The 27341-nt window shown below is 37.2% G+C and overlaps 1 protein-coding gene across 1 annotated transcript; it reads right to left on the bottom strand.

Moving 5' to 3' along the window:
- Positions 1-1254: 1254 nt before the first annotated feature.
- LOC131051380 (glutathione S-transferase F10) lies at positions 1255-2819 on the bottom strand. The gene is made up of 3 exons (XM_057985875.2): positions 2514-2819; positions 2353-2401; positions 1255-2038 (listed from the first exon to the last, which is right to left on the bottom strand). The coding sequence occupies exons 1-3, from the start codon at positions 2658-2660 to the stop codon at positions 1584-1586; spliced, it is 651 nt and encodes a 216-aa protein (XP_057841858.1). The 5' UTR covers positions 2661-2819; the 3' UTR covers positions 1255-1583.
- Positions 2820-27341: the final 24522 nt, after the last annotated feature.

Raw genomic sequence — 27341 nt, 5'->3', positions numbered from 1 at the left:
GGCTCTGCTGGAGGATAAAATTATTTCATGTTGTTCATTTATGATTATAGTTGCATGACTTGGAATTATTTCTTGCAACAAAAATCAAAAGCTTTTGAAACTTTTAAAAAGTTATTTGTTATGATTGAAAATCAAGCCTAATCTCAAATTGGTACTCTTCGAACAAACAACGGTGAAGAATTTGTTTCTCTAATTTTTTAGGATTATCCATGTCAAAATGAGATTCAACATCATCTCACTATCCTAGATACTCATCAACAAAACATTGTTGTTGAAAGAATGAAAAGAACTATCATGAACATGGTTCGAACAATGTTATATTTTAAAGACATCAAGTTATATTTTTGGGTAGAAACAGCAAGAACAGCCATTTATCTTTGCAATAGATCCCCATCATCTGCTCTCCACCAAGCAACTCCATATGAAGTTTGGAATGGTTATCCTTCATCTGTTTGACATCTTTGGATTTTTGGCTCCACTTACAATACTTTGATTCGTAAGAAAAAAAGAAATTGCACCATCAAAGTTATAAGTGCATTTTTCTTGGCTATTCTGAATCTTCAAAAGCCTATATAAATGTTGTATTGTGTGAATCTTCCATAAATGATACAAATGTAATGTTGACTACCAATTAAAACAACTTGAATTTGCCAAATCTTCTCCTTGGATAGAAAATCCTTGTGGGATTTTTCACTTTGAGGCAACCAACTCATTTATCACCTTTTAACTGTTTTAAACTGATCGCGGCCTGTCCTATTTATGTATTGCTCAGTTTTTACATTGAATAATAATACTGTTCTCGGTCATCTCCATTTTATTGCTATCCTGGCTTGACACTTGTCCTCTCAATTTCAAGAGTAAATAATTCACAATTAAATGCTATTTTAAGATAACTGAGGTGGTGGAGTGTACACAACTCTAGAAATGATGGTGTAGGTAATTCTGATTTAGGTTCTGAAATTTGCAAAAACACAGGTCATATGTTCTGATTATTTCCCACACCATCTATTTAATTAAAAAAAAAAAAAAAAAATTGTAGTTCTTGTTTTCTTAGTTTGCAAATAAAATTTCAAAATTGATATTTAAAATATTATATAAGTGTATTTAAGATATCTATACTAAAAATAAATCATTGTAAATTTATATAAAGACATCAACATTGAATCATTTGCAAGTATTCAGTTATATTAAAAGGAAAGAGAGAGAGCTGTTATCAATATCAAACCACTTTCACATCTCTAAAAAGAGGAATTATTTTTTCACCTTCTACGAGATGAAAATTTGGAGTGTAATTATTTCAAAAATATGCAACATACAGAAAGAGAGGTTTTAACAATCTAAAATTTCTACACTGCGAGATATCGATATATATCGATTTCTGGTTTTGACTGTGTGACATTTTTTATCATCAACGTTTCAGATCAGACTCCAAGATCCATCATTCTCTTCTCTTCTCTAATTATATCTCACCCTGAAGATCAATAATAGAATATGATCCAAAACATCGATGATAAAGAAATGTTACACAATCAAAATCAGATATCTATGTATAAAGAAAAGATTTATTAATTTTTAAAGATCAGCTATTCAATGCCTGGCTTCATAGCCAAAACCTTCTTCCATACAGGCCTAGAAGAAATATCCTCCCACCACGCATTCACATGTTTCCTATCCCTAATCAGATACCCCTTATCAGTAGCATTCACTATATACTCAGTAAATGGAAGATGTGAGAGGTCAGCAAGGCTGTAAAAGTGCCCTGCCAAGTACTTGCTCTCTGACAGCCTCTTTTCGTACACATCTAATACTTCACCCAGCTTTTGGGCACTGCTCTCAATGAATGCCTTGTCCTGAGGCACATTGATCCTTGGGGCTAAAATCAGCTGATAAACTAATGCATAAGCATGAGGACCAAAGTTCTGTCCTTCAACTTCAAGCCATTGTTCAATCAATGCTCTCTCCTCCAAAGTCTTGCCCAGCAGACAAGTACCCTGTCCTGCATATTTCTCTGCATAGTACCTTATAATAGCCCTGGACTCTGCACATACCCAGTTGAAAGTCAGATCTAAACAGCCCAAATCAGGTGTGTCTCTATATAAGAAAGCACAGAGAGTCAGATCTATATATACATAGATAAAAGAAAACACATAGAAACAGATCTATTAGTATAGATTGAAAATATTTCACATGGAAGATGCACACTAACCAATAAATATTGAACACATACATTAAATTTATCACATTATAGTGATTATCTATATCACCCACATAAGTTTTGAATACAGACATTAAATATATCACATCCCCACAATACCCATATAATGCTTAAACATATAGAATGAATATGATTACCAAATAGAGTGAGATCTCCATCCTGGACTGCAGGAACTTTTCCAAATGGCTGCAAATGCACATACAAGTTAGATTAAACATGAGTCATCTCTCTTTCATAATCTGTTTTGTTACTTAAAAGTAAAACCCAATAAAATGATAATAAAGGAATGATCTCTTACTTGCAAGGCCAGAAACTCTGGTTTTTTCTGCTCTCCTGTCAAAATGTCCAGAAACACAAGCTCAAAGTCAATGTTTTTCTCTAAGAAGCATGCAAGAACTCTTCTGGTGCAGGATGTATAGGGTGGTCCATAAACCTTCACAACCATTTTTGCTAATCTTCAATTCAGAAACAAACCCAAAACACAAATCACTAGCTCCTACCTCAGGTATCAAAATATGTTGCATAATGTAATGGGAGGAGGCATATTATATAGAAGTTCTAAAACATAACATTATAAAAAAACATACAACTACTCAATATTCTATGCCCAACTTGTCAGTTATTTAAAAATTTATGCCTGTGCATATTATCGAGTTAGCATAAATTATTTCAAAATTATGCAGAAAGAAACATTGCTTACATATATAATGTCACTTTCCATTCAATCTTTCAACTATATTTTATCACAAATTGCAACTAATCTGGCTGAACAATGATATTTTAGTGTGCACGCCATTCACGATACCAGGGAATTGCCAAAGAAAAGCTGGCGTCATGTGCTCTTAATTACCCAGTCGACTTAATGGAAATATTCAGTATTTTCAGAGAATAAATATGATAGGCATTATAATTGTCGTCGGGCTTATTTTGATTTCAATAAATTTTATGTAATAGTAAGTATATAATTGGTGTAGCTCTTTTGTAGAGAGTTAGTTTACAATTTTTATATTTAATTTGAATGTTTAGTTTTAATCTATAATTTTGTTTATTTTTTTATTGGAGTTTAAATTCTTAATTTGTGTGAATGATCTAATTCCAATTTTGTGATTTCTATAAATGACTCTCAAACTTACAAAACTTAAATTCAAATTTGGTGTAGATTGATCTCTTTCTATTTGATTCTTGTTGTCAACTTCAAGTATGTTTTTTTTTTTCATAATAATTGGTTCAGTTTAAAAAAATCTCACATTTGATTCAATTATGTACCTAGAAATTTGATTTAACATCTCAGTACTAAATTATGAGCATTTAATTGCTTGCATCAACATCACATGGAATTTGTACATGGGTGTATGTTGTCCCTTGTCATTTTTAGAAGTTGTTAAATCAGTATCCTGGAATTTTGACCAAGGAGGAGCAAATTCCTAAAAGATTTTTAGGAGCGTTTGTTGGAATCACCGTTGTCGTTACACTAAAAGCTCGAGTTGTCAGTGAATGGGAGAGCGGCCAGAGTTAAGGATCCACGGGAGGCAGGAGAAAGCCATGTCACAAATCCACGAGAGGTGTTGACTCGTCGAATGGCCAACAATCCGCCCCTCAGCACCTACTGAGGATTCCAGGGGCAACTCCTAGGATTCGAACCCGTGACCTGGCACTTTGATACCATTTGTTGGAATCACCGCTGTCGTTACACCAAAAGCTCAAGTTGTCAGTGAACGAGAGAGCGGCCAGAGTTAAGGATCCATGGGAGGCGGGAGAAAGCCATTTTACGAATCTATGGTAGGTGTTGACCCGCCGAACGGCCAACAATTATGATTGTGTCCTTGGAAGTATTTGGGGTTGGAGATATTTCAATGTCTATCCAATTGAAATCACAACTGGACCACCAGGAGAGTTGCCTACAAAGAAGGGAGAGTTGCCTACACAGAAGAACATACAATTGGTATCGAAGAAGATACAATTGGTATCAGTGTCAGCTTCAACACTTGATAATAGCAAATTGGGGTCAAAATAACTTTTGCATATCAAAGAGGAAATGATGCAGTCTGACCGGTAGGTATGTTGTATTCACTAACACATGTGCCTTCAATTGGTTTCAGACTTGTATATGCATGTGTTTCCGGTTTGCATATACACTTGGTTGTTGAACAATTGGTGTCAGTTGGTGGTTGAACCCTCCATCATAAGTGTTGTGATTTGAGAGGATGTAAAGTATGAAGGTAAAAGGAGGAGAAGCATCCAGTAAAGAAAAAGGGAGATAGAAAAATGTGTCAATGCCCGGTAGACACAAGGAGGAGAGAAACATTGTCAGTGCCCTTTGCCATTGTTGTCAAAAGGGGAGAGAGATTTAGTAGTATGTTGCATACTACATGTGTGAGAATCCATGGAATACACAAAAAGGGAGAGAAAGAATATGTAGTATGTCGGATACTCTATGTGTTGACATCAATGCCAAAGGGGGAGACTGTTGGCATTGTGTTGTTATTGATGTCAACCGGTATAAGATGGCAACTGATATGGGAGATGTATGTGCAGTATTGTCATTGATACATACAGGATGTGATGTCTTTGATGTCACCTAGCTTAGCAGGTCACCGGTACATAGGTTAGTGTTGACTTGTGTTGAAGACATAAGGACTATTGACCGGTAAGTGACATGTTGGCAGTGCATTGTTGCCAACCGTCAAGAGAGAAAAATGTTGGGTTATTGATTGTGATGAAGAGGCGGAATGTTACAAAAATCACATCTACACCAGAGGTGAAGTATGTGCAGGGCACTGGTATGTTGTATGGATGTGAAACAACAAGACTCCCATAGGATAAAGGTGCAGTTACCATATGGAGAGATGACTGACAATGAATGTGCCCAATCGGATCACATGTGCCTATTTGTAGATATGCATGCTCAAACAGGGAAGCCATATTGGTGCAACGTCGGATGCAGATGACAAGGATCCACTCCCACCGATAAGTGGAGCTTATCTCCTATTATGCATAGATTGCATCATAGTTCTCCGAGATAAGATAGAAGAGTAGAAGGTAGGGATTGAAGGCTCACACCAGATCAACTGGTGAAACACTAAGTTGCCTTAGGTGCATGAGATCAGAGATATGCACTGGATCAACCGTGTAGACATGATGAGTTGTCGGTATAAAGAAGGAAAGATATGTTTGTCACTTTGACAAAATAGTTGATAGGAGAACCGGTAAAGTGTTGAAGAAGGAGAAAGGTGTTGCCACATATGGAGACAGATGAAGTTTGTTGAAGGTTGATGACATGGTGTCATCAAGATGGTTACCGGTAAGTATGTTCGCTGGTAAAGCTGACAAAGTGCAAATGCAGAAGGCTCCCACCTGTTGAAGATGTGCATGAGGTAGGTTGGCAAGTGTGCTGACCGATTTAAGTGTTCCACCAAAAGAGCAACAAAGTGCAAGGGAGAAAACAGACCGGTTAGGATATAACCGGTAGATGAACTCGATTGTGTGGTTGGTCGGTGATATCGTCTAGACAGACATAGAAGACTTAGCAGAGATGGATGTCAACTATGATGACACGTAGGAGAAAGGTGTCATGCATACGGTGGTCGGTGAAGAGTTGTCGGTGAGGTAGGTGGTGACTAGTCGACATTAATGTCAATAGCGTGTTTCACGGGTCGTGAGAAGAAGGGTGTGGCTCAAGACTGATCAGAGGACATAGATCTGATTTGATGGCTTCATGATCGAGGTCGAGAGTCCAAGTGCTAATCAGGGTAGGTGAAGCTATCTGCATGATCACTTCATAGGTGTTTGACTAGTGCAGATCGAAGAAGGTGTTGTGTTTGCCAAATAGGGCAAACGTGTTTTGAATGTAGGAGGATTGGCTTAGTTTAATTGATCTGTTGCAAGTGGTCGATCTCTGGATGGAGATCTGATTGGATTTGAACTGCCTCGGGGTCGATGAAGAAACCCTAGCGAGCCAGAAGTTTGAATGTTGGTCTTGGTGGGAAAACTCAAGTATAAGTATGTCGACTCATGACTGAAGAGGGTTGATGATGCTACAAGTCGAATGATAAAGGATAGAGACTGAATGAGCAGCAGTGAGCCAACCAGTCAGAGACTTCATTGAAGATCATAGAGACTAAGTGTTGAAGGTGCAACCGGTGAGAGATTTTGGCAGACGCAAAACAGGCAAGGATAGAGAAACCGGTAAACTGCAAAGTGAGTTGCAGTGGTGTAAACCGGTAGTGCTAGAACCTACAAAAAGGGCAGAGAAGGAGTTGCAGTGCAGTGCAAGCAGTTGAGGAGATCCGGCAAGCCAGAGAACAATGCAGAGTTAAACTTGCAACTAAAGTAACCGGCACGCTGAGAACCGGTAGTGTTCAGAAAGCAGAGAACCAATAGTGAATTGGAGAGAGGAGAACCTGTGGAGAGACTTGTATGAGAGTTACAAAGTTCTTTTGTAACAAGAATATTACTTTTGCATCTGATATATGTTTATTGTAGATCACTGAGTTGGAGCTCGGTGCAAGGGTTGGTGCCCAAAAATCAGGGGTTGGTGCTCCTTGGGTTGGTGCCCTAAAGCAAGAGTGGTACTCCTTGATTTGATCCCCCAAATGTTGTAACCGAGGTTTTCATTGTGAGGCTGGATTGGAGCAGTAGACTCCAACATCACTTCTCACCAAGGTTTTTCCCATCTTGGGTTTTCCTTGTACATTTGGTGTTATGTGATGTCCCTTTTATGTGTGGTTACTTTTGTGTTATCCTCCCATCTAACTAGTATGTTTTCTTTATGTTAGATTAGTTAACTAGTATATACACATAGGATAGAAAAGGGAAAAGATTTGGAAATCACTGATTCACCCCCCCCCCCCCCCTTCCTCTCAGTGACATCTAGTGTTTAACAACATTGCCATTCAATAAGAAAGAGCATAGGAATTGAAGAGAGAAAAATATTGTATCATATTTCAACATAGATCAAGTCTGTGTACTTACGTTTAAATTTACAAACTTAGGCCAACTTTACAATTTGTGAGTTGATTTTTATATATTACACTACTTTTTTAATGATATCATTTGGGGATTTTTTTTCTTTGTATTATAGGTCTATAGTGTTGTCATGGGGTGCAAAATATAGCAATGTTAGTTTTAGAGGGTTTGAGGTAAATTTCCATCTTTTCCTTTTTTTTGGTTGTGATTCTTTCATTGGATGTCATGAAAATATAAATCTTTTTATTTATTATTCATTGTTTTTGGTGGAAATTGTAAGAGAAAATTCTGGAAAAAAATTAATTTAATTTTAAAAAGATTGGGATTGCTAAAATATTGTTTGGAAGTGTGTTTGCTCAACCTCTCCAAATTGGTAAAAAATTGCAAGTTCTCGTTGATTTGTGTGGTTTCAGTTTAAGGTAAACCTTCATTCTCTCCTTGTTTTTGGTTGTGATTCTTTCATTGGATGTCATCCTCACCCTTAAGGGGACGTTAGATTCCCTTTTAGCTTTAAATTTGAAAGAATTAGAGTAGTTTTACTTTAATATTTAATATCTTTTGTAATTATAATTATGTTTCCTCATAATGTCCATTTTTTGTAAAAATGATTGAAAATCAAATTCTATGTCAAACATATGGTGTAGTGCATATTTGTAACCAAAGGGTATTTTTAGAAAATTGAAATTTGAATTTTAAAATTTGAGGCTTCCTTTTATGGAGCATTTAGGAATTTAATGTTTTTCTAATGTAAAATTAAATTTAGAAATTTTTTACTTTCTAATTGATTCTAGATGAATTTTAATGCAAAGTAAAAAGTCTCCTTATTTATTTAGAAAATTATGAGACTATGTTTAAATTCCCCAAAATTTCATATTGAACTTTGTGTCACATCCAAATATTGAATTGGTGTGATGAACTTAGGATTTGAGGCGTAAGGTGCAAGAAAGGGGTGGATCTTCACATTGACCATGGCAAAAGGTGCCTAAGGATATGACAAGGGAAGAGTTTCTTAATAAAGTGATAACTAAAGACATTGGAGAAATAAAATTAACCAAGATAATGGTTCTTACAACATAGATATAGTGCTAGTACTAGCTTGGTATGAGCATAAAAGGTTTTCGCATTCAGGGAGCACTAGAACTTATAGGTTGGGTTCCTTACAGGGCAAGTTGATCATAATCAACTTCATTAGCCATATCTTTGAGCCATTATGATAACGGTCCTTCCCTGAATCCTATGGGTTCCTTACAAGACAAGTTGAGTATACACAAGTTGATCATACTCAACTTCTCTTAGCAATATATTTGAGCTATTGTGATGACACTCCTTCCCTGAATCCTATGGGTTCCTCATCCTTGATGTCCTTAAACTTTGTGTTTCAATAATAGACCCATCTTTGATCATGATGTGATTAGAAGACACTTGACCGCATGTGAGTATGTTTGTGTGATAAAAGATCATGGTTGTACATGTTTATGATTGTTGTATGTTTTGTGATGTGAAATATTCCTTGTTCTTATTGTTGGTGAAGTTTTCATCTTGAGTATGTGTGTTTATAATTGATGATCATTATGTTGGCTTATATATATTATATGTGAACATGTTTGTGATATGTGTATGCTATTATGATGTATTTCATTTGATGTCATGTGTATATGATATATTTCTGTGAGTGATGTGCTTATGCCTATGAGTGACTATCTCCTAGCATGGTAAGAGTGGACCTAAGGGCACCACATGGTTGGATAGAATGGATACCACTATTAGGGGTCAAACTTCTTGGATGCTTTGTTGGAGGAGCTTTCGATAGTGTGCAAGTGGAGGTTGTATCCTTGCCTTTAGTTCTTATTTCTATTAAAACATATATGTATTATTTAATACATTGTGCCCTCTTTTTTAATTGTAAATTATGATATTGGAACCTCCTGAATGGAGTGATTGTAAAGCAACAACATAAGTGGAATCGGTAATATAGATGTCTTTATGTGTTTCAATGTTGGAGCCAAACATTCTTATCATTGTGTATGATCTCTTGGATTCATTACAATGTTGGATAAATGAATCTAGAGCACACTTTAATTTGAGCTTTAAATGAACTCTACATTAAAGATTGTGTAACTTGATCATTAAAAGTTTTAAGTTTCCTTTTGTGGTTCTTATGTGTTGTTTGTGATAACTCGCCTTGTCAAGGGGTCATTTAGGGTTCTCCAAGTGATCTTGGTGGGGTTGGGAGGTGTTGGACACCTTTCCCCTTCACCCTTGGTGTTGTTAGCATCATGTTGAAGCCTCTTGTGGTCCTCTTAGTCCTTGGAAATGGTCTTCTTCATGGGCTAGTGTGAGGCAAGATCAAGTGTATAGAACATTCTTCATTCCTTATCATTTTCATCATTTTAAAATATACTTTTGTGGCTCTCTCCTTGTAGTTCATAATTTTTTGACATATCTTGAGGATCAAATGTTCAAATGTCATCACAAATTATTTCACATGAACAAAACACGAAAAGAAAAAAGACATACAATTTGCGAGCCCTTCGTTATTTCATCAAGGAAGGACAATGCATCATTATTGTCATTTATCATGTAACTAATAATCAACATCAAAACATGAATATAAGAAGTAACATGTTTGGGCCAACAAGGTAAATTGTGCAATGGACATTGTTAAAAAAGATTGCATAAACAACTTGAATTAATTTTGATTCTTGTTTATTCTTAGTAGTTAGCATAATTAGAGCACTCAATAACTCAAGTGAAATTCAATCCTTAAATACTAAACAATGCACTTGACACTTGCTCACATATGAGCACATTTGCATGAACTCTTGGTTACATTCCTCGTGAATATTATCAATTATAGGTACATTGCAAGGGTGGTGCTTGTTTATTTATTGTGTTTTTACAGAAATTATTTAGTAGAAAAAGACCCAATAAAAAGGAAGAGTAAGAGTTAGAGAGACATCAATTTGGTTAGATGGGTGAAGGTTAATCTAAATCAAGTAAAGATCAAAATAGTTGTGGATCAAGACAAGGACACTAATGTAAATTTTTGAAGTTTTGTGATGCTTCAAGATTGCAATGTAGCAATATACTGTTTGAATGATTTGCCATGATACAAGTTGTTTCCATTTTCAAAGAAATCCGTTTTTGTAGTTGTTGAGACTAAAAATTGTTATGTATTAACTATGCCTCTAGTTATATTGTAGAACCCCTAACCAAAGTAATCCAGGTACAACTTAAATATCCATTACATATATATATCCAAAATTTTGTAGTGTTCATTTAAAAATACATTCATTCAGTAGCCTTTTTAACATACTCCAATCTTTGAGATGTGGCAATGAGGGGAATTAAATATTTTAGAAAGCAATCTTGGGCATTTGTATGTCACCTAACATTGTGCATTGACAATTTCAGTTATAAATATTAGGGATTTATGATATTATTATTGTTGTTTATTATTTTGCTGGATTAGCATCTTTCATCTGATTATAATCGTTTCAGTATACTTAGTTTATCGGACACCAGCACTTACTCAAGTTACTAATAGATAATTTTATGCACTCGCGGAATTAAGAAGAAAGTTAGCATTTTGTTTCATGCATTTTACCAGTATTTGAAAATGAGGAAATTAAAGGATGTATTTAGATATGTCAATTTTGCAGCAATCACCTCACTAGCTAAAGGTTATCGAATAACAATAATCTTAATGGATAACAATTATTTTAAATGTCCCTTTCAAATTTATTCTGACATTTGTCTTTGCAATTGTTCTCTTCCTGAAGTATTATTTCATGGGTTTCAAATCCTTTGATTCAATTTAAGCAATTCTTTTTATGAATGAGTATCAGCATTCAATTAATTAGAAAATAAAAGTATACAAATTAAAAAAAAAAGATGGATACAAGATCCAAGTTTTTATGAATAACTAAGAAATTTTTGAAAATTTTGAAAAGAGTATTAAAGCCCTCAATGAAGGATGCATCTTTATTGGTGGTAGAGAACTAATTCTACAATAGAAACAATGCATCTTTATAGGTGGTAGAGCACCAATTCTACAATAGAAACAAAATTTTGATATGATATCTAGCTTTTATGTTATTCTTTTGACTCTTAACAATTTCTTAAAATCAGTTTTAACTTTTCAAGCAATGAATATTTTGACACAATCCAACAAATATTTCCTAATCCTAATCTATCAATGAAGTTGCCAATATGGCTGTTAACTCCCCCACATCTGATGTTATCTCAAATGTTTTTCCAGTCTAACATAACAGTCCCATGTATGATATGATTTATCCATATGAATGAGATTAATGGCCCTCCACTAAAGCTTGGTTGAACCTCATTGGTTCTATGCCCTACAGGTATCCATTTATAACTGAAGTGAGGTACGTAAATCTTCAAATGAAAATGAGCCAAATACATGAACAAGGTCAGTGTTAATTTATTTTTCAGCCGTACTATCAGACTTAATGATAGCAATATTACTATTGTTTGCACAAACATTCTAGATATATCTGCAGGAAAGCTACTTTTGGGAATTTTTGTACCACATAGGCCACACACAAGTGTTTTTTTTTTTGACAAACGTTTGGGACATACTATTTAAACGAGTTCAAGACAATGCACTTCTCTGTTCCAAGAGCAGTTAGAAATATAAATATGAATATATACTGCAGCTCTAAGCACTTTAGGTGTTTGCTCTCTCTATTTAAATTAGGAATCTGCCAAAAGCATATATGCTTATGGCAGAGGAGGAAGCTTAGCTAAAATTGATATATCAGTTGACTTGAACAAAATAACATACTAGTTTATAGCAAGAAAGCAAGGAATTATATTAATACCCAAATACAACAAAAATAGGTTGTAGAAACTAAAAATTGATTCACCTAACTGTGGACCATGCTGCTGAGTTGCATCCACATTCCAATCTTTGTATTTGATTTATGTTTATACTTTCAAATCTTTGCATTTCTTATTTTTCAATTTCATTGCATGCATAGGTCATGGGACTAACCTAATACACCTGATTATAAATAAGAAGTACTAATCTAAAAAGATCATGAGTTAAGAAAAATAACTCAATACCAAGTACACGGCAATGATGAACAAAGCAAGACATGGTGAAATTATAATGGTTAAACCCCAAGCCATAAGACAGTTTATGGATAACACTAATTTTAAAACATTAGACACAAGTAATAGTCCACAAACTTCCATAAAGGAAAAATACAGATAATTCAGAAGTTTGACCTCAAAATTCTTTAGGGTTCCTCCAAAATAAAGCATCAACTATAAAAAAAATTATAGGTTGTATCAGCCTTTCAAGCAACTTCTGAGCTAAAGTTTTTACTCACTTATGCAGGCCTGCTTGCCATAGTTCCTTTCAAAAACTAAATCAGAATTACAAAGTAAACATCAACATGTTCTTTGTAAAAATGGTTGCTACCTCTGAAACTGAAGAGAAATGTCTCAGCAATGAGCTGCCAGCTATTAAAAAAATGTAGCAAAACAATTACCATTTTCAACCTCTCATTGAACAGTCGAGGTCATTTTTAAAAGTACTTATGCAGGCCTGCTTGCCATAGTTCCTTTCAAAAACTAAATCAGAATTACAAAGTAAACATCAACATGTTCTTTGTAAAAATGGTTGCTACCTCTGAAACTGAAGAGAAATATCTCAGCAATGAGCTGCCAGCTATTAAAAAAATGTAGCAAAACAATTACCATTTTCAACCTCTCATTGAACAGTTGAGGTCATTTTTATAAGTACTTATGCAGGCCTGCTTGCCATAGTTCCTTTCAAAAACTAAATCAGAATTACAAAGTAAACATCAACATGTTCTTTGTAAAAATGGTTGCTACCTCTGAAACTGAAGAGTAATATCTCAGCAATGAGCTGCCAGCTATTACAAAAATGTAGCAAAACAATTACCATTTTCAACCTCTCATTGAACAGTCGAGGTCATTTTTAAAAGTACTTCATTTTAGTTTGGTTAAGATGTATCGGCAGTCTAATTTAGTCACTTATTATTGCATTGTGACAATTAACAGTCTCAATGTAATTAATTCCAAATAAAAATACCTTTCCTTAAGTGCCAGTGGAGATTCATGTCCTTATGAACAACCTTCACTCCAGCCCCAATTCCACATAGCTCTCGATAAAAGCTAGTTTTACTTGAGTTCTAACCTAGTTTGGAATTTTCCAACATACCTACTATAAGCTTAAGTATACTCCATATAAGCAGAATCTTAAACTAGCCACAAGAAGTTGGCCTAACTTAATTTTTCAACTATGCTAAGACCAGCTATTTCCTCATAAAAGAACAAAGTCCTAAGGTAAACAAGGTCTTCCTTCAGGCGTTCTTTTCAAAGCAGAGACAACAGATAAAGATACCTCTGTATGAAAGAGAGGTAGATGCAGATAAGCTTGACAATTGGCTGGCCTAACTACAGGATTATTTCAACATGCAACATATATGTGATGAACAACAATTTTTCTTTGGTGTATTACGATTAAAAATACATGCTCTTATCTAGTTTGAAAGCTATTCTGATTTCTTGGCTTTAAGAAAGTTATATTCTTGAGATGAATTTAAGTAGCTAATCAAAAAACAATTCTACCCCATATGTCATCAAGTAGAGAGGTCTATTGACTAGCAATATTACAAGCAACAAAAAAGGACAATATGTACCAAAGTACACCAACAAGTTAATAACTTCTGTAGAAGGGCTATCCAAATGGATAAGAATGTGCAAGAATATGATATTCTAATGAAATAAATGTGGTAGCAATAGCCGTCTCAAGTGGCCTCTGTTGCCTTCCAACATAGTTCCACAATCTCTAAAGGGGATGTGAGTACAGTCTCGAGGACAGGGGAACCAAGGGCCTAGATTTAGGGACAGTGGGGGGCAGCAGGGAGAAATGCAAATGTATATAGTACTTGAAAAAATAGTTCTAAAAAGTGTATAAGGAATAATAAATGAAGCTTTGAAATAACAAGCATTGAACAACAAAAATGCTGAATATTAATATGTTTATATTATATTTAGAAAGATAATTACATTCAAAATCCAAATACAATGGCCCAATGGCCCAATGCCTCTAATCATTCCCAAAGCCCACAACAAACTCCTCATCACTTGAAATTGTTGGACTCCTCAAGATCTGAGTCTTCCAAACCAATACCGACCAACCCTATCTGTAATGTCCCCATTTTAGCAGACATGGTTTTTGGGTGATTAGCCTATCATCCTGACCCTCGTAGGCTAATGAGTATGGATAGAGGGTCTCTCGAGGCTTGTATCGTCCCCAGAGTTCAGTGTGTTTCGATCTGGCTTTTGTTTGGTATCATTTGGACTTCATTTGCTATACTTACTATTTATAGTAAGTTTGAGATGTTAGAGATGGACCCCTTCTATTTTTAGTAAAGGGGTATGGTCATATGTAGCTTCATCATATCAGCTCCCAGATCAAACGGCGTTCAAAAATGTTGAGTATTAATGGAGATATTAATGTTTATTTAGTTTAAATAAACATTAATGTTTTGAGCTTATATTATTAAGTTATAATATAATTTTATATTACAACTTAAGTAAGGGTCCAAGTATCATTAAAGGGGACCATTTAATTAATTAATTGTGGCTCTTTTGCCAAGGTGAAATATTAAATGACAAGGTGAAAATATTATATCATTAAATGTCATTTAATATCATTAATTGATTTAATGCCTTATTGGAGAAAATCGAACCTTCATGGGAAATATATATATAAGGCTTTTGAAAAGAAGAGAAGGGGGATTGATCATTGTTATTTTTTATGAGAAGACTTGTCTCTTGGCTTTGGAGAAGAAGTTGGGGTTTCTACAACTTGTCCAGAGTATCGGCATTGGAGAACGTGAAGACTTCATTGCATCAGCAATCTGAGGGCATGAGATATTCATCTGAAGTTGCTCCTAGGGTTGGCTTCATCCAGAAGTTGACATTGTGCTGATTGGAGATTTATTTTCAGATTTATTGGCATAGCTGAGGGCATATGTATATGGCAAACTGAGAACATCATACAGAGGGTTTATTTGCTGCTACAGTGTCACGCTACAGTAAACACTACAGTACCTTGCCAATTTTGTGGTCTTTGTGGAGACCAAATTGGAGATGTTTGTTCAGATTTATGATGAAGATTGAATAAGGAGTCTTTGGCTGCTTCTTCTACATTCTGCAAACCCCTGTAGCCGCCTTCATCACCTACAAATTGGGGTCGATTGATATTTCAGGTGACATTCAACATTGATCAGCCACTTAGCTTTCATGCCAACTGTTTGCTTAAGTGCCTAATGGTTGTAGGTGTACTTTGGGATGCATGACAAGTGTTTGTCTTAATGTCTACTAGCTGTACTAGTTAATTTCAGTCATTCCATGTGTGTGTAAGGTCTAAAACAGCTAGCATATCATTTCTATAACAACTTTGCATTGTTAGAAGCTTTCCATAACTTCATTTGCAGCCTACAAACCCAAAGAAGACAAATAAAGAATTCACTACATCGGCTTCAAACATTGTATGCCAAGTGTTTGACAATATTCCTTGGTGTTCAAATAAGCGAAACAGGGTCAGATTAGCCAAAGGATATTACAGTGGTATCAAAGCTGTTTCCTGCCAACCTGTTGGGTAGATTGATTCAGCTAGTTAATCATGGTTACTTCAAGTACCCAGAATCAGTGGGACCAGAATATGAAGCAAGTGTATTCCTCATTGGAAAAGTTAAAACAAAACCAAAAGAAGCTGGATGAATTGATTTCACACCCTGCAAAACTTGATAGAATTGCTCGGTATATGACATCTATTTTTTAGGATAAAAAGGTGAAACTTGAAGAGAATGTGGTGATTATTGGCACTCAAGAAGTTGCTATCAGTCATGATAACAAGTCTGACTTTCATGACAGCAACCTTGCACTTGAGCGTAATGATGATTTGAAAGTCATGGAAAGTTCAGAAAGTGTTGTGGGAGTGACCTTGAATATTGACACTCATGATACAAGTGTCAAGAATGAGGATTGCATGGGAATTTTGGCTCATAAGAGTTCTGATTTACATGACAGCAATGATGAAATTTTGCATCAGCATGAGAGAGCAGTGACTACACATGTGCAAGATGCTTCTATTAAGTTGCCGCATGAAGGTACTCGAGATTTGGGTACTAATGGGGTAATGTGTGATGTGGATTCATGTCATTTAGAGTCTGATTTTTCATATCAGACCTTAGAAAACAAGTTTGAAGATTCATGCTTTGGCATAGGATCCCAGAATCATGAATTGGATGGCCATGTAGTTACATTGGAAGTGGAAGTGTGTGAAGATATTGTCATAACAACAACTTCTACCTTGCCAGTTGAGACATCCTACGAGGTACATAGCAGCAGTACCTTAGATATTGATGTGTGCACAATTGATTGCACACATGATGTTGTTGATCATGAGGTGAGTGATGTTGATTCGGTTTCATACCAAAGTGCATATTTGGGTGGAAAGAATGAGTCACAGGGGTATCATCATCTAGCTGGGCAGTTGAAGGTTAATGATGATATGATTGCTACAGCTTTGGAGCATTTTGATGTCTCTCGACAAATGTTGGCGACCTTTGGTTGGAGTACTCTTGAGACATATGAGCACGGTGATAGTAGCCTTTCCCTAGCAGAGTTCCATGCACTCCGAGCAGCTATTGGGATAATGAAACAGAATTACTTGCAATTACTTGCTGATAGGGATTATCTTCTCGAGTGGGATTGCACTTGCTACGATGCACTAAAGAGAAAGGAGGAGGAGGTTGGTGAGCTCACCCATGAGCTTGAGGTGACTATGGACTCGTTGGAGAGCGCTCAATCAGCCCTTCGTGAGTCACAATCACAGGTTGAGTAACTTACCGTGGCATTGAGTTTAGCACAGTCCTAGTTGAGTTTCCTATAGCAGCACTTGGTGATAAGTTTACACCCACGGGTTGTAGTGATGGGTGTGTTGAGGATGTGGTTACATCCGTCACTAATGCAGGTATAGGTGACTTAGCTGGGATGAGTATTTGGGTTGAGAGTAGCAAAGAACCACTTGTTGCATCAGGTTCTCCCGAGGTTAGTGCTATGACAGATGATACAGGTCAGATTGTTGATAGCTCTTGTGTGGCAGTGGTGGACTCTCTAGAGAGTTGTGTGTTAGTACACGATGTTACTCCATCCCCTTCACATGGAACTCACATGGTGTCATCTAGTTGGGAGTATGGCTCTCATGTAGATTTGTTTCCTTCTCCCGAAAGCAAATATGTTACTTCATCCCATGCAGCTGATTTTGGACGCCAGCTTGTTGTTCCTCAGAGTCAGAGTGATCAGCTGCAGGTCTTAGAGGATAAGGTTGACTCAGCCTTATATTGTTTTTACTGCACAGATTCATCTATTGAGTACCTTCTTGAGAGTCTTGAGTTTCGAGAGGGTCCGTTTGGAGCCACCAAGGATACTCTCATTCGAGATTCTCTCGCCATCAGGCGTGGTGTGGGAGTAATTGTAGATACTATGACTACAATGCTTTCTGATAGAGATTTTGTGATTGGGTTTGCAGAGAAGGATACCACAGCCCCTACCCAAGTAGCTATTCAAGATCAGAGGTTGGAATCGTCTCTTGATTCCAATATTGTTAGAGATGAGCCCTTGATCGAGGTTGGAGCGTTTTATTGCAACTTTGCAGTGACGAACGCTCATCATTTTCCTTTTGATCCACACGTGGATGACCTGATGATGCATAGGTGTGGATTGGCTCAGGGATTATATCATCCCTTGTGGGATGGAGAGTTACCATTTTCAGTAGATGGAACTAGCAGTTGCAAGTACCCGACTCAATTGATTGTTGGTGGCTACTTGCTCGAGCAGTGTTCAGTTTTTCATCATGCTAATGTGTATCCGGTGGAGATTGTTACTCCTATAACACAAAGGCTATCTTTGGATACATGGCTTCAGAGAGACTATGGTGACAATGGGCATGATGGTTTAGTTGGATATCACATCCATGAGGGTTTAGTAGAGGTTGTGGAGAGATGTTGCGTAGCAAATGTTTCTAGGTACTCCTATCTTCATAGTACAGATGGATGTGTGTATAGATTGCACTGGGATCTAGGTGATGACAGAGTTAGTGTTGCAGTTTGGATAGGTCCCATGGGTTGGCTTCACCACATCTCGCATGGTGAAGTGGCGATCAATGTTGAGCAGCGAAAGTCTGTGGGAGGTTTACATGGCAGATTTCTACCCTAGATTTGGAATCCAGGTATACTATGTGGGACACTAGCGAGTATGTTGAGGGATCCTTTGTGTGCATCCGAGTTCCGGTTGGTGTTCCCTAGTAGGTTTCATTGCATGTACATGGTGTGCATCGTTGGTGACTTCATTTTAGGTTCTCATGTACATGATTTGTCTCAGATGCATAGTTCAGTTGCGCATGTGTTAGATGATATGTTTGGCAACTTATCTTGCACAGTTTTGGGAAGCAAACATTGTCAGTTTTCAGAGTTGCTTCCACTTGATGTTCATGTTCTTGTGACACCTGCTGTTGAGGTTGATTTAGTTTGGCAGGTCTTGTTAGTTGTGCCCTTGGTGTGGGCATTACAGGAGTTGGTTGGTAATACCAGGGACATTACACAGGTCTTCATTTGGGATCTAGGTGGAGGAGTTTATTTGCAGTTGATATTGCTTGGGGACAAGCAATTTCAGGAGGGGCGGACTGTAATGTCCCCATTTTAGCAGACATGGTTTTTGGGTGATTAGCCTATCATCCTGACCCTCGTAGGCTAATGAGTATGGATAGAGGGTCTCCCGAGGCTTGTATCGTCCCCAGAGTTCAGTGTGTTTCGATCTGGCTTTCGTTTGGTATCATTTGGACTTCATTTGCTGTACTTACTATTTATAGTAAGTTTGAGATGTTAGAGATGGACCCCTTCTATTTTTAGTAAAGGGGTATGGTCATATGCAACTTCATCATGTCAGCTCCCAGCTCAGACAGCGTTCAAAAATGTTGAGTATTAATGGAGATATTAATGTTTATTTAGTTTAAATAAACATTAATGTTTTGAGCTTATATTATTAAGTTATAATATAATTTTATATTATAACTTAAGGGTCCAAGTATCATTAAAGGGGACCATTTAATTAATTAATTGTGGCTCTTTTACCAAGGTGAAATATTAAATGACAAAGTGAAAATATTATATCATTAAATGTCATTTAATATCATTAATTGATTTAATGCCTTATTGGAGAAAATCGAACCTTCATGGGAAATATATATAAGGCTTTTGAAAAGAAGAGAAGGGGGATTGATCATTGTTATTTTTTATGAGAAGACTTGTCTCTTGGCTTTGGAGAAGAAGGTGGAGTTTCTGCAGCTTGTCCAGAGTATCGGCATTGGAGAAAGTGAAGACTTCATTGCATCAGCAATCTGAGGGTGTGAGATATTCATCTGAAGTTGCTCCTAGGGTTGGCTTCATCCAGAAGTTGACATTGTGCTGATTGGAGATTTATTTTCAGATTTATTGGCATCGCTGAGGGCATATGTATATGGCAGACTGAGAACATCATACAGAGGGTTTATTTGCTGCTACAGTGTTGCGCTACAGTAAACACTACAGTACCTTGCCAATTTTGTGGTCTTTGAGGAGACCAAATTGGAGATGTTTGTTCAGATTTATGATGAAGATTGAATAAGGAGTCTTTGGATGCTTCTTCTACATTCTGCAAACCCCTGTAGCCGCCTTCATCACCTACAGATTGGGGTCGATTGATATTTCAGGTGACATTCAACATTGATCAGCCACTTAGCTTTCATGCCAACTGTTTGCTTAAATGCCTAATGGTTGTAGGTGTACTTTGGGATGCATGACAAGTGTTTGTCTTAATGTCTACTAGCAGTACTAGTTAATTTCAGTCATTCCATGTGTGTGTAAGGTCTAAAACAGCTAGCATATCATTTCTATAACAACTTTGCATTGTTAGAAGCTTTCCATAACTTCATTTGCAGCCTACAAACCCAAAGAAGACAGATAAAGAATTCACTACATCGGCTTCAAACATTGTATGCCAAGTGTTTGACAATATTCTTTGGGGTTCAAATAAGCGAAACAGGGTCAGATTAGCCAAGGGATATTACACTATCTATGCAGCATCATCATCAACTTGTGCTAGCTCCTTTGGCTCTAAATGAAAATCCCATCAAATTATTAGTCTACTTGCATGTAAGTATGTTGCAATCGATGTGATGCAAAGTGTTATATAAAACTACAAGCTTCTTCACCCTTCTCGAGGTAACCCTATTCCTCTTAATAGAGTGGATAAAGCTATAAATAAGTACACTAATTCTTTTCTGCAGCAAAAGAACTAGAAACCTTAGATAACAATTGAATGGCTAGTGTGTTTGTCAATGAAGAAGGCCCATTCAAAGTCCACCATAGAATTGGGTCCTCCTATGCCATAGTCTCCCTATCCAACTTGGCCTCTTCTAAATATCCCCTTAAGAGTGACAAATTTTGACCACTTAGTACAAATGATGCTGACATCTGCAGAACTATACATCTTCTTAGTAGCCTTCATGAACCATGCCTTCAAATCAGCATCTTGTATAGGAGTAACTCTTACACGCCTTTGCACAAAACCACTTCAAGTTCAATGCATAGAAAGCCATGTGCAAGGAGTGTTGAGCTTCTCCCTCTCATAAAGGAATGAATGAATATGTTCATTGTAGAACTGCAATGTGGGGTCTTGCTCTTCTACAATGGCCTAAATTTGCCCAAGCATATTGTAATTCACTAATATATCTCTCCAAGACTAAGTGCATTGGCATTCTCATATGTAATGATTTTTAAGAATGGAGTAATGAGGGAGAAAATGTATTTCGCATCAGCACAAAAAATGTCACTCTATGCCACCTCATTCACTCTAACTTGGAATCAAGCCATTGATTCCACTCTATTGTCATGATGATTAGTTGCAACGCCTCTTGCAACTCAAGCATCCTCTCCAAGAGAATGAAGTACAATGCATATCTAGTCTCTACAAGTCTCAAAATTTCCTTATTGGAGGTCTTGAAAAGTGCATGTAAAGTGTGGTGGTTGCAAATATGCATCTACACATCTTTAGCATAATTAACAACCTCTTTGAACTAACTAATTTTGCCCATATTCTTGAGTGCATTATACATGGCATGCACAGAAAGCATCCATCAAATATGTTTGTAGGCTGTCTCAATCAACTTCCTTGCAACTCTGTACATGGGTAGCTACTATTACTACTTTCACCACATTCTCTAGTCCAACCTCAATCCATGACCATGTTGCATAGCCTTCATTTCCTCAATTCAAATATCAATCTAAGATTGTTGTCTTCTTTGTCTCCCTTCCTAGCACATATGATGGTTTTGTTATTATCTTTGCCACAGCCTCCTTATAATAAGGAGAAAGAGCCACATGGAATTGAATGCCATTGGCAAAGAACTTGTCAATGGCATCATCTGCCTCATCCTTATTTTGCACATTGAATAACTTGGCCATGGTATTTCCAGCATCAATACTACTAGTTATTCTACATTTCCCCTTAGGCTCTATTGCCTTCGAACAAGAGGGGAAATAAATATGATTACTGAAAAGTACTAATACTAGTAGGAGTAGGAACCTTTAATGGCATAGTAGTAGTTGCAGCTGCATTTTCTTCAACACAGCCCCACAATTTATTTATTCCGGCCCTTTGTTTAAGTGACAAGATGCCACATCATTGTGCCTTTTCTAAGCATGCAAAGGCAGTGTGCATTAACTCTAGTAATGCTACCTTAATTTTAAGGTCATGAAAATGGCACTTCCATAGCCTAGTGCCCCCTGATACCCCAAGTTTTGATTGCAATTTCATTGCAAATCATTTTAAGGGAGACTTTTTAAACATGCAGCCCTTGGAAAAAATTTCTACCAGCGTGTAAGGGCAATTAAAAAGTGCACTTCCAATAGAACTAGTTGCCTCAGCCCATCCCACATCTGTACTCATACTCTTGAATTCAACCCCCATGGGCTATGATTGACCCTCTTCATCATTTATGCTGTGAGAACTGAAGTAAAATTCATTGTGATACTTGAAAAAGAACAAAAAAAATTATGGTTTAAATTTTAAACCATACATATGCCACAATGCATGGGCACATGACCCAAAGATTTTCTTTTTTCATTTCTTATTTTGGATTACACAAAGCACAGTAGCAAAGGATACACAAAAATAGGAAGCTTTGTTCCTCAACCCTCATCAAATGAAGAATTCACTTTTGTTTTTCTTACTTCAGGTTGCACAAAGTGCAAAAGCAAAGGATATCCAAAAGGCAAAATCCTAATTGATGTTAATCAGCTATTTATACAAAATTTCAAAACATAAATTTAAAGATATTGTAATCAATAAATTAAAAAACCTAAATAAGCCTGTTTTAATGTAAAGTGAAACTTAAACCCCTAAATGTTATTTTTACGGTTATCTAACTACTGTTTTCAATAAAAAAAGCAGTTCAACAACCCTAAGAAAAACATTTTATTACCATATGTGATTCTATGAACAATTTATTGTATATCTAAATTTAAAAAAACAAACAGTCACGTAGTCATTAATTCATGTTTAGCCATTAGAAATTAAAAATAAAAATGCAAATCCCAAAAGATGGAAGGGCCGTATCTTACCTCAAAGGATTGAGGGCACGACAAATGTATCAAATTTGAAATTTCAACACATGGCACTTGCTCTTCCTCTTACTATTGTTCTCCCTCTTGCTAATGCTCTCACTCTTGCAGCCTTCATTGCTCTCACTCATGCTATTCAGCAGTTGCATTTGTAGCCATGTTTAAAGCTTTCAAGCTTTGATAGTGATTTGGAGTGAGGGTGCGAAGTTCATTTATGACTTTTTCTAAGTTCTCAAAGTGTGGGTGGGGCACTGTTGACGTGTATTTTGTACACCATCATACACAGAATAAAATACCTAAAGGCATCTTATCCTCTCTTGAATAAAGTCTCTAACTGCTGAAGATTCGCATGAAGGATCAGTTAGGATGACTCCAATGTTCTGGTTAGTAGGGTCTCTACGTGTGGATAAGCTCCAGCGGTATGATGTGATTTGTTGTGTTCTTAAGGGGCCTTACACTCCGAAAGTCTTACTAAACTAAAGAAGGTTTCAAAAAATAACAAAAGGATAGGGTTTACAAGAGATCTAATCTATTCTAACCCTAAGAATGACTTCATGTAGACAAGACTTGGCAAGATTCTACCAACTTCAATTTCACCATAAAATAACAACTTAATTGAAATTGGTGCGATCTTCTAAGGTAACAAATGATTTTCAATGCATCAAAGATCAAAGACACTACCACGAAGGTACATATCCAAGATACAATAATGATTGAAGGTTAAGTGATTCAAATATCTCCAGTCGACCACGCAAGGCGTTCCTACAATCAGCAAGAAGCTAGTGGTTTGGATTACGAATCCTACCAAAGATCAAGTCTCACACTATGTCCTTCAAATTAACACACTACTTTGATTGAGCATGATTCAAATGAATTGAACAACCATGAAGATAACCAAGAAAGTTGCAACAAAACACCATAACTTCAATATTTCATTGATTTCAAAGTCATCATGTACAACAATTGCTTGAATTCCTTTCCTCAAACTCAATCTTGCTACAAAAATAAATTGCTTCTAAACTCTATTCTCTCTAATACATCAAACTCTCTCTCTAATCTCTTAACTATCTCTATTACAAATGAAATGAAAATGAGGGTATAAATAGCATCCTCAATTACAATGAATGGTCCAGATTGAAAGCAGATCAACGGTCAAGATCATGACACCTAAACCCTAATTAGGGTTTGTTACAAATGACCTCCTTTTTACTGAACAATATTAAATGCATAGCCAAATATTAAATTCGGCACAAAAACCTAGGAGACATAAACCAACGACAATTAAGGTGCCATGTCATCTATAACAACCTCTCATCTAGAATCTTATTCCCTTTCCAATGTTCCTTTTTAGCATATGTAATGAATCTTGATACGATTCCTTCAATCTCAGCAATTGGAATCTCGAGAAGATTCTTCATACTTTCTTCCAAGTGGATGACCTGATCGAATGCATCTAGAAGAGCTGCGTCCCAAATAGATTCAAGTTCCTTTGTTCTTTCAATCAGGAGCATGGTGGCAAACATCTGATCATATTGCTCGTCTGTGATATTAGTGTCCTTGCAAAAGATGACCTTGATTCTATCCTCTAATTCCTGCATATCCACATCTGTCTCGACCTCGATCCTTCTGCCAAGAATGGTACGAAGTACCTCAAATACTCTGTCCTGGATCGGATTGATCACCTCCTCAACTTGGCTACATCTAGTACTGATGTCCTCAAAGAAAACACTCTTCATATGGAGTAAGGTTGACCACTGAAGCAAACTGTGAGATCCTCCATCCATGATCTTTTCTTGCGCTAAGACCTTCCTTGATGTGTGTCTAATTACTTTCAAGACAGGAATGATAACATCTTTGGTATGAGCAAATGCGGCTACTGTTATCATCAAATTGTGGATTATCTCAAGAACCTGGATAGCTTGATGAATAGTCTTCATCATCCTTGTTACAAATTCTACGGCAACTGTATGAGATTTATCCATCCAAGTACTCGTACGCTGGACCATATTGCTGAATCTTTCTGCCTCATTAATTGATTGAAGGGGAAGTGCCTGCACTGGTGATCTAGCTGGATCCTGACGTCCCAAAGGTTCATTGAGATGACTGAAATATGTCCTCCATGCACCGACCTCTCTCTCAAGCTTTCTATTCTTCTCCATTTCTTCTCTAAGCTTGTCTTTCAATGCCTCAAATGAATCGGTGGCATCATCTAGTGTCTGCTCAGCTGTGGATGGTCCTAGCTCAAAAGTCTGTATATCATATTCCTCTGCTAGGATCTCACCTTCATATTTGTCTACTGCCGGTGTAGCTATTTGCAGTTTTCTGGATCCAGTCTCATCTCGAATCATCTTGGACATCTTGGTAGCCTTCCTCTTCTCTGTTATTTCGTGGGAACGTCCAACAAGGCTCTCTAAATCAATCACATTGTCTTCGTCCTCGATCACAATCACCTTTGTTAATCTTTCCTTCAACCAATCTGGAATGGCTGATCTTGTCTCTCTAACCTGAATCTCCTTATGCAATATTTCTTCTTCTCTGTGAGGAGATGTTACTTCGTCATTATTCTTGTCTTCATGTAACTCATAATCTTGGAGAGATCCACTTGGCGACCCTTGAGGTACCTGTCCTTCTTTATCATTCTGAACCATCGACTCCATAGATTCTTCCACTTGAAGTGTCCTCTTCTCTGGTCTAGAAGAAGTACCGGATGAATGATCTCGATTAGCCCCTTGCTTCTTCTTGGAAGATTCCCTCTTTTCTGGTCTTTCTTTCCTCTTCCAACCTCTTGGATGGAGATTGCCTTCACTTGCACTTCGAAGGTTACCTTCACCTGAATTTCTAGGATTAGGATTGCCTTCGCTTACACTAGCTCCACCTTCGGCTGGTTTCTCTTCCAAAGTGAAAGTCATAGTTATGCCTTGCTCTCTCAACTTCTGATGTTGTACGTCAACCCATCTGCGAGTACAAGACAAGACTGGAGCCATCAAAGCATCTAAATCCTCAACCTCGGGCTCATTCCAATCTAACCTTATTGATTTGCTTTCTCGATCATAGGATGATTGGACATGTCTGCCACTGTCCTGTGCTTGGTCGGCCACTCTGTAAATCCTGCATTTCCTGATGAAATCCAAAGGCAATCTAGAATGCATTTTTCGTTTCACTTCAAGATCATCTAAGAGATTCATCATAAAATCTTCAATTTGGTACTCATGCTTAAACTTCCTACCGACTGTCTCTTCTAAATATCCATGTGGATCAAAGCTTTCTCTCAAAGCAAAGGATGAAAAAGAATACAAGGCTAACTCCTTCTCTGCGTCATCCATAGCTAAAGCATTAGGACATACCTCGACTGAATTGCCCAAAATGATAGGTACTGGAACTCCATTCCCATGTCTGTGTCTGAATGCCTTCGCATAGGCTGCCAACTGTCTTGTTACTTCAAGTAACCCAATTCTGTTTGTCGGAAATCTCGGCAACATGTATGGAGGTAACGGACATCCATGTACTCTGATATAAGTAAACTTCGGAAATTGAATAAACCAAGCACCATACCTCTTTATTAATTCCTGTGCATCCTGAGATAATCTGTTGTGAATCCCACCTTGCAACGTCCTTGTGATGTTCATCGTGAAGGTATCATTAACTAGCTTGTAGTTGCTTCCTGGCGGATGATGCAAGTGGACATAGGAATCACAAACCCTGACCTCGCCGGGTCCTCTTCCAATCACTCCTCTGTGATGTAGTCCTGCATACTCGAAGCTCCTGATCAAGGCATAGATGACGTATGAACTCATGTGGAAGGACTTGGTAGCCTTGAGTCTCCTCAATTGTACGTCCAAGCAATGGCTAATCATTCTAGCCCAATGTATTGTTCCTTTCCCTCGAACGATCACCTGGATGAAGTAGAACATCCACTTCTCAAAATAGAAGGCGTGAGGGGCTCCTGTAACTCGGTTGAGCATTGTGATCAAATCTCTGTACTCCTCTTGGAAATCAATCCTGTGCGGTGTGTTCGGGATCTTGCTCAGGCGAGGACGACTCTTAAGTAAACAGTTCTTGTTGATGATGCTTAGACAAGCATCTGGATCATCCTCGTACATTGACCTGGCTCCTTCTATGCTCTTGTATATCATGTCTCTGTGCTCTGGAAGATGGAAAGCTTCACTTATAGCTTCCTCTGAAAGATAGGCCAAAGTGTTTCCTTCATTGGACACGATCGCTCTGGACTGAGGATCATAATGACGGGCACATTCAATCATCAACTCATGACACTGAACAGCTGGAGGGAAGCCGGCCGCCTTAATGATGCCACTCTCGATTATTCTCCGGGCGACAGGTGATGGCTTGCCAATGTAAGGGACCTCTCGAAACTTCTTCGTGCTGAAGTTACCCAAGTTGGTATCTCCAATGTTGCTCCACTCCGACACGATCTT

Source organism: Cryptomeria japonica, chromosome 11 (assembly GCF_030272615.1).
Source record: "Cryptomeria japonica chromosome 11, Sugi_1.0, whole genome shotgun sequence".
NCBI lineage: Eukaryota > Viridiplantae > Streptophyta > Pinopsida > Cupressales > Cupressaceae > Cryptomeria > Cryptomeria japonica.
This window is presented reverse-complemented; position numbering and strand designations above follow the sequence as displayed.

Excerpts from the sequence above, each read along its gene's own strand:
- LOC131051380 (XM_057985875.2), bottom strand. The coding sequence starts at position 2,660 with ATGGTTGTGAAGGTTTATGGACCACCCTATACATCCTGCACCAGAAGA. Across the intron at positions 2,402-2,513 it reads CAGAGTTTCTGGCCTTGCAA|CCATTTGGAAAAGTTCCTGC; the intron begins GTAAGAGATCAT and ends GTGCATTTGCAG. Across the intron at positions 2,039-2,352 it reads TGGAGATCTCACTCTATTTG|AGTCCAGGGCTATTATAAGG; the intron begins GTAATCATATTC and ends GGGTATGTGCAG.